The sequence below is a fragment of the Callithrix jacchus genome, chromosome 1 (assembly GCF_049354715.1).
Source record: "Callithrix jacchus isolate 240 chromosome 1, calJac240_pri, whole genome shotgun sequence".
NCBI lineage: Eukaryota > Metazoa > Chordata > Mammalia > Primates > Cebidae > Callithrix > Callithrix jacchus.
In genome coordinates this window covers 161,717,879-161,725,986 of record NC_133502.1, presented here as the reverse complement: position 1 = coordinate 161,725,986, position 8,108 = coordinate 161,717,879, and the positions used below count along the sequence as shown (strand labels likewise).

Sequence of the window (8,108 nt, the reverse complement as noted above, 5' to 3'; positions counted from 1 at the left end):
GGAGGGAGGCTATGGCGCGCTGGGCACTCTGGGACACTGTGGGACACGTGGGGCGGGACGGAAGCTCGGGTGGATCAGACCGTAGCGACGCGGGAAGTCCGGACGCAGTAGCTGCCTAAAGCAGAGGCGAGGGGAGGCTCAGCCCCGGCAGCGGCAATGGCGGAAAGGCCAGAAGACCTAAACCTGCCCAACGCTGTCATCACCAGGATCATCAAGGAGGCGGTGAGCAGTTCGGAGGGGGGGCGGGGCGGACGAGCGGGCAGGAGGGAAGCAGGTCCTGGACCGGCAGCTTTGCTTACCCCCGGTCTCCTCGCAGCTCCCGGACGGTGTTAACATCTCTAAGGAGGCCCGGAGCGCCATCTCTCGCGCCGCCAGCGTCTTCGTGCTGTACGCCACATCCTGGTGAGCCGGGCAGAGGCATAAGGGAGGTGCGGGGATACCTGGCTGGGAGTTCCTGACCGGGAGCCCACAAACCCCAACGATTGTGTCCTCCTTAGGTGGGGAGAGGTTAACAGTCCTCTGCCTATTACAAGTTCTGAAGCAAAAAAACAACAAAATGACTTTGCTTTAGCTTTTTTATACGGAGAAGGGAAGAACTTAATCCTCTCACACCAAAATCCATGCATGTGAGAAGGCTTTCCCGTCCCACCTCTGGGTGCTCCTTTTCCCACCCACCCCTTACGCTCAAGAGGGAGTCTGACAGCCTTTCTCTTCTCCCAGTGCGAACAACTTTGCAATGAAAGGAAAGCGCAAGACGCTGAATGCCACCGATGTGCTGTCAGCCATGGAAGAGATGGAGTTCCAGCGGTTCGTTACCCCATTAAAAGAAGCCCTAGAAGGTAACAAGCCTCCTGTGTTCTGAACCACACAGAAGATGGTCATTCTGTGTGACCTGTTCATCCGGCCCTGAGCCTTTCTGAGCGTGGGTCCCTTTAAGTCCAGTAAGCCAGTACTTGACGTGACTCAACCCAGTTAAGTGGGCACCATAGAGTCTTGCCCTATTGCCCAAGCTGGAGTGCAGTGGCTCACTCCAGTCTCCTCCTCCTGAGTTCAAGCAATTCTCTTACCTCAGCTTCCCGAGTAGCTGGGACTATAGGTGCACACCACCATGCCCGGCTAATTTTTGTAATTTTGTAGAGACAGGGTTTCACCATGTTGGCCAAGCTGGTCTTGAACTCCTGACATCAGGTGATCTACCCACCTTAGCCTCCCAAAGTGCTGGGATTACAGGCATGAGCCACTGGGCCCATCTGCCTCTGTTTTTCCAATTGTACGATGCAGTTAGTTGCTGCAGTCTGTCGGACTCACTCAGCTCTCTGTCTCCTAACCCCTTTCCTCCTTACAGCATATAGGCGGGAGCAGAAAGGCAAGAAGGAGGCCTCAGAGCAAAAGAAGAAAGACAAAGACAAAAAAACAGACTCTGAAGATCAAGACAAGAGCCGGGATGAGGACAATGATGAAGACGAAGAAAGGCTGGAAGAAGAAGAACAGAATGAAGAGGAGGAAGTAGACAACTGAATAGGGTGGGAGACTGTGGCACCTTGGAAGGTACCACTTGAGATGCGATGTGCTACATGTTTCTATGAGGCTTTTCCATGTGGGGCAGAGCAGTCTCAGGCAGAAGTGCCTGAAAAGATCAGAATAAAAACTGGCTAGAAATACCATCAAAACCAGCACTTCCCAAACTCAGAGCATCTGAGTAGCAGAACCCTGTTTTGCTTTATCAATCTGAAGGTTATGACTTTTTGACAAGAGGGATTCTGAACAGCTAAATGACAGTTTGATCACTTTTGGTTACTTATATGTATGGTTAGGTGGTTTTTGATCCACAGTCTTCCTCGTTGCCCCACGTAAGTAATAACTTCCATGCTGCCTGCTGCGTTTCAGATCACAGAGGCAGCCAAGGCTCAGGAAAAATTGGGGCTTTGCTTAGGGTCAGCCTCTGTTTGATTGCACAGTCTTTGACAATAGTAGCTTACTAAGACTGGTCAGAATTTGTAAGCTTTAGGAAACCACTAGAATGCTGTGGAAGAATAACAAAATCTGTTCTGTCTCTTCACTTAACTGAAGCATTAACTGAAGTTTGTTTTTCATAGACCCACTTGGTTCGGAACCTTTCTGTATTGCCTGTATATGTTTGACCTGCTGGGTGGTGGTAATCTGGTCACAAATGTTTGTAAATTTGCAGTATAGAATGGGATTAGTCAAGCCCAGGTGCCAGTGTCTTACTTTTACAAAAACAGATGGCGTAGTGTTAGATGTACCTTCTATCGGCTACTGTACAGCTTTAGGATTTGTCATCACCTCCTGGAAGGTATAAAACCCCAGGCTTCCTCTTCTTGTAGTTCATCTCCCAGACTTGTGACTGTGGCTTTTCATTCTTCAATTCATGATGAGTTCTAAACTATTTCCTCTTGTCACAGCTTTCTTCCTCTGTGCCTCTTGTTTCCTTTCTGTCTTCTGCCTCTCCTCTGCTCCCCTCTCCCTCCTTTTCTCACTTCTGTCAGTCTAGGAGCTTTGATTACCTGCTTCATATTCCAAAGTGTGAGTTCCTCTGATCTCTTGATTACTTAGTTCTAATCTCATGGTTTTTTTTGTTTTGTTTAAGAGATGGGGTCTCACTCTGTGGCCCAGGCTGGAGTGCAGTGGCATGATCTTAGCTCACTGCATCCTTGAACTCCTGGGCTCAAGTGATCCTCCCCGCTGAGCCTCCTGAGTATCTGGGACTACAGATGTGTGCCACCAAGCCCGGCTAATTTTGTCTCATGTCTTCTAAAAATTACTTTGTGATTGTGAAGCCCCTCTGAACCTTAAGGGAAATCTGATGGTGCTCAGGAATCTAACTCCTCCTAAACCGTCCTCTTTAACTGCTTCCAAAATCTCTCTGTTGGCCTTTCTTAGCCTTTTTCTGTTTCCAGTCAGTGGTCCAAGCACTTTTTGTTTGTCTCTAAGTTGAGCGCTTGGGGTTTGACAGGTAGTGATGTGTAGTTTGACACTGTTAACTTGCTAAATAAATACAATGAAAAGTTATGAGTGAAGAATCCTGAGAAGATTGTAATGCTTTGTACAAATAAAGAACACTCTTGTTAAAAAAATGATGCCTCCTGTTTCATCCTGCTTGTTCATAGTGTGTTTTTGGAGAGAACCCCTGATGATGCTCTCCATACAGTTTTTGGGGTGTGGACTTGGCCAGACCTTTGTAAACATGAGATCCTGCATCGCCTTGGATGACCAGCAGGTGCTGCTCATTCACAGGCAAGGGCTCTGAACTGCAAAAGCATTTTTTTGTTTTGCTTGGTTTTTTGGGTTTTTTTGTTTGTTTTGAGACAAGAGTCTCAATCTGTCGCCAGGGCTGGAGTGCAGTGGTGTGATCTCGGCTCACTGCAACCTCCACCTCCCAGGTTCAAGCGATTCTCCTGCCTCAACCTCCCGAGTAGCTGGGATTACAAGTGTGTGTCACCACACCCCCATAATTTTTATATTTTTAGTAAAGACAGTTTCATCACGTTGGCTAGGCTGGTCTCGAACTCCTGACCTCAGGTGATCCGCCCACCTTGGCCTCCCAAAGTGGATAAGCCACCACACCTGCTGCAAGAGCTTTTGATGGATCTGCTGGGCACCTGTACATACTAGATTCTCAGCAACTTTGTTAAGCCCCTAGTGTGTTCTATCTAAATGCTTTCAAGTATTAACCCTTTTTTACTTTTTTTTTTTTTAAATTTGAGACAGGGTCTATCTATGTTGCCCAGGCTGATCTCAAATTCCTGGGCTCAAGCAATTCACCTGTCTCAGCCTCCAAAAATACTGGAATTATAGGTGTGAGCCACCACACCCAGCCTCAAGTATTAACTCTTAGACCCTATGAAGTAGCACTGCTGTTACCTCTATTATAATCTCTCTTTTTTTTTTTTTTTTTGAGACAGTTTCGCTCTTGTTACCCAGGCTGGAGTGCAATGGCGCGATCTCAGCTCACCGCAACCTCCGCCTCCTGGGTTCAGGCAATTCTCCTGCCTCAGCCTCCTGAGTAGCTGGGATTATAGGCACACACCACCATGCCCAGCTAATTTGTATTTTTAGTAGAGACGGGGTTTCACCATGTTGACCAGGATGGTCTCGATCTCTTGACCTCGTGATCCGCCCGCCTCGGCCTCCCAAAGTGCTGGGATTACAGGCTTGAGCCACCGCGCCCGGCCTACCTCTATTATCTCTTAACCACAGTGCTATATTACCTATCTAATTTACATAGCTTTTTTTTTTGAGACAGTTTTGCTCTGTCAACCAGGCTTAAGGGCAGTGGTGCAATCTCTGCTCACTGCAACCTCTGTCTCCTGAGTTCAAGCTATTCTCCTGCCTCAGCTTCCCAAGTATCTACCATTACAGCCCCGTGCCACCACACCTGGCTGATTCTTCTATTTTTAGTAGAGACAGATTTCACCATGTTGGCCAGGCTGGTTGAGAACTCCTGACCTCAAGTGATCTGCCCACTTCGGACTCCCAAAGTGCTGGGGTTATAGGTATTAGTCACCGTGCCCAGCCAAATCTACATAGCTTTTTCAAATCATAAATTTATAAATAACATTTCACGAAGATACAACCATGGCTCTTCATGCCCAGAGATTCTGATTTGGATTTGGGAGGGGGGAAGGGAAGAGGCTGGTCTTGAACTCCTGACCTCAGGTGATCTGCCTGCCTCGGCCTCCCAAAGTGCTGGATTACTGGTGTGAGCCACCACACCCAGCCAAAAAACGGTTAATTATATGTTCTTTGCATTTCATCTCAATCTTAAAAAGTGTGTTCACTAGATGCAATGTGGTATTCTGGGTTGGCCCTTGTAATTGAAAAAGGACATAAGTAGAGAAACTGTTGAAATACAAAAAGCTTATTTAAAAAAATAGGAGCAAGGCTAAACATCATTGGAACAGGATCCCAGTTTTCATAAATTAGTGATAAGATCTTGAGCAAGTCACTTCTTTCTGAAGAACCTCAATTTCCTATCAGTAAAAAGAGGAGGTAAGGCTGCAAAAGTAGCTTTGAATGGGTTGGGCCATGGTTAAAAAGTGAAACATTGGAGTGGTGGCTCAGGCTTGTAATCCCAGCACTTCAGCCGACTGAGGAGGGTGGATCATGAGGTTAGGAGATCGAGATCATTCTGGCCAACATGGTAAAACCCCATCTCTACTAAAAATACAAAAATTAGCCGGGCGTGGTAGTGCACACCTGTAATCCCAGCTACTCAGGAGGCTGAGGCTGGAGAATCGCTTGAACCCAGGAGATAGAGGTTGCAGCAAGCTGAGATTGTACCACTACACTGCAGCCTGGGTGACAAATGGAGACTCTGCCTAAAAAAAAAAAAGACAAGTGAGACATGACCTTAGCCTAGTAAGGAATTTGAAAAGTCCAGATCCCACCCTAGTAAAGATAGAAGCGTGGTGGGGAAAAAACTGGTGGATGACGTCAAAGATTTTTCCCAGTAGTTTTAAAGTCATAGTCCCTATTCTCAGGAAACAGTTTTTCTTAGGTAGTCCAAGTTTGGTGATGAATGGGGCAGAATTAACTAAAGTCGTTTGGAAGGAGAGTTCTTTTGGGGATTGTTAACTAGAGCACACAGCCTTGTTAGAGAGTGGCAGGTTAAAATAGGTAGCAGGGTAAGCCCTTCTCATGCAGGCTTTGAGTAATAGGTCTAAGTATAGAGAGTCTGTAACCCAGCAATGCTCCAGGAAGATCCACGTGCCAAGTAATCACACAGAGAAAGCTAGGGGAAGCGGACATGAGACGGGGGACTGAGCTTAAGGAAGCCACAGAAGCTGAGTAGTGCTCATGGGAATTAAGAAAGGATGTTTCTAGTGTGAAGGAAAAAGCTATTAGAGCTAATGATGGTTCTCATTATTTTTAGTTATCAATAACCTCAGGGAAGGAACAAGTATCAGGAAAGAAATATTGGCCAGGGAATCTAGGAAAAAATAAATAATCATTGCCCCTATGGAGCGTGGTTATTAGCAGGCATTGCAGAGAGAGCCCAATGTAACATGGGGCAAATTATTTAATTTAGCTGGCAATTGTTTTTCTAATCTGTAAAGTGAGAATAGTAACATTGTTACCATCAAGATTAGACAAATGAATGTAAAATGCATGGTACTGTCCCTGAGTCTTTAATACAAAGCAACATTAGTTCTTTTTACCCACTTCCTTGTTGAACACAGATCAAAACTCTAGTAGCTGGAAACTAAGCAGTGTCATATTTTCCTAGCCTTACACTGCTATGCCCCTTTAATTTAAAATATAAAGTATATGACAGGCTTGGGTACAGATTTTGAGAAATAAAATCTTTTGCTAGAACTTCTGGGAGGGACTTGTACGCCTGGTGCAGGAGCTCCGGGGCCCAGGGATTGTGTTTGAAGTAGTGGTTCTACCAAATGTCCCTTGGTTCCAGCGCCAGTTCTGACCGCCACATTACCATTTTTCACCCGAGGGTCGGCTCTACCAAGTAGAATATGCTTTTAAAGCTATTAACCAGTAGCTGTCTTACAGTAGTAAGACATCAGTAGCTGTCAGAAGGAAAGGCTGTGCAGTAATTGTCATGCAGAATAAAGCACCTGACAAATCACTGGATTCCAGCACAGTGACTCACTTATTCAAGATAACTGAAAACACTGGCTGTGTGATGACTAGAATGACAGCTGACAGCAGATCCCAGGCACAGAGGGCACGCTATGAGGCAGCTAACTGGAAATGCAAGTATGGCTACAAGATTCCTGTGGACACACTCTGTAAACAAATTGCAGATATTTCTCAGGCCTACACACAGAATGCTGAAATGAGGCCTCTTGGTTGTTGGATGATTTTAATTGGTGTAGATGAAGAGCAAGGCCGTCAGGCATATAGGTGTGATCCTGCAGATTACTACTGTGGGTTTAAAGCCACTGCAGCAGTTAAACAACTGAGTCAACCAGCTTCCTTGAAAAAGGGTGAAGAAGAAATTTGATTGGACATTTGAACAGACAGTGGAAACTGCAATTACATGCCTGTCTATTGTTCTATCAATTGATTTCAAACCTTCAGAAATAGAAGTTGGAGTAGTGACAGTTGAAAATCCTAAATTCCGGATTCTTACAGAAGCAGAGATTGACGTTCACCTTGTTGCTCTAGCAGAGAGACTAAACACTGTCCTTAGTTTACCAGATCCATGATGCCACTTAAACCTGTGTGTATGGTAACAACAAACCAACACTATCGAGGTCCCTGGATTGAAAAAGAAGCCTCTCCCGCTCCTCCTACTGCCGAAGTGGTTAGGACTCTATGTAAATAAAAACAATGCTTTTTGGAAAATAAAAACAAAAATAAATACTTAAAAATCTTTTTGTTTGTTTGTTTTTAAGGTAGAGTCTTGCTGTGTCACCCAGGCTGGAGTGTGGTGGCATGATCTCAGCCCATTACAACCTCCACCTCCCGGGTTCAAAGGATTCCCCTGCCTCAGCATCCCAAGTCGTCGGGATTATAGGAGCCCACCACCACGCCCGGCTAATTTTTTATATTTTCAGTAAAGACAGGGTTTCACCATGTTGGTCAGGCTGGTCTCGAACTCCTGACCTCAAAAGATCTGCCCACCTCTGCTTCCCAAAGTGCTGGTATTACAGGTGTGAGCCACCGAACCCGGCCGAGAAATAAAATCTGAGAATAAGTGTAATATAACCGACTAGTGTCCTCTACATTTCAAAGTCAATTTTTCAATAATCCCTGAAGAACCACGTCAAAGGCATTCCTTCACTAGGGCGATTATCCCTGATCGCTACTTTACCTATCCGATTCCTAGTTTACCCAGGCCCCATAAGCCTCATCAGATCCCTCCTGCCCCCGCACATACTCTGCTCCAACTCCCCTACAGACTTTTGGTTGGATCTTTCATTATACCCATCATAGGTCTGATGCCCCTATCAGACTTGGAGTTTTCCTAAATGCCCATGTCTTTCACATCACATCTCTCAACTCATACTTAGCACTGTCGTACCTGAGAAATTAATTATACAGGAACAAATTTTCTCTGAAAACTCAGAAGTCTGGCGCTGAACAACAACTTTAAAACGCTTAGTCCGCAAAAATGGACTTAGCTA

General features: G+C 45.7%; 1 protein-coding gene and 1 pseudogene across 1 annotated transcript; both read left to right on the top strand.

Moving 5' to 3' along the window:
• The first annotated feature begins 76 nt into the window (after positions 1–76).
• On the top strand, positions 77–3,095 carry POLE3 (DNA polymerase epsilon 3, accessory subunit). The gene is made up of 4 exons (XM_002743220.5): positions 77–222; positions 317–402; positions 721–839; positions 1,346–3,095. Exons 1-4 carry the CDS (start codon positions 157–159, stop codon positions 1,516–1,518), a joined length of 444 nt encoding a protein of 147 aa, XP_002743266.1. The 5' UTR covers positions 77–156; the 3' UTR covers positions 1,519–3,095.
• Positions 3,096–6,287: 3,192 nt separating this feature from the next.
• On the top strand, positions 6,288–7,287 carry LOC100409314 (proteasome subunit alpha type-6 pseudogene; annotated as a pseudogene).
• Positions 7,288–8,108: the final 821 nt, after the last annotated feature.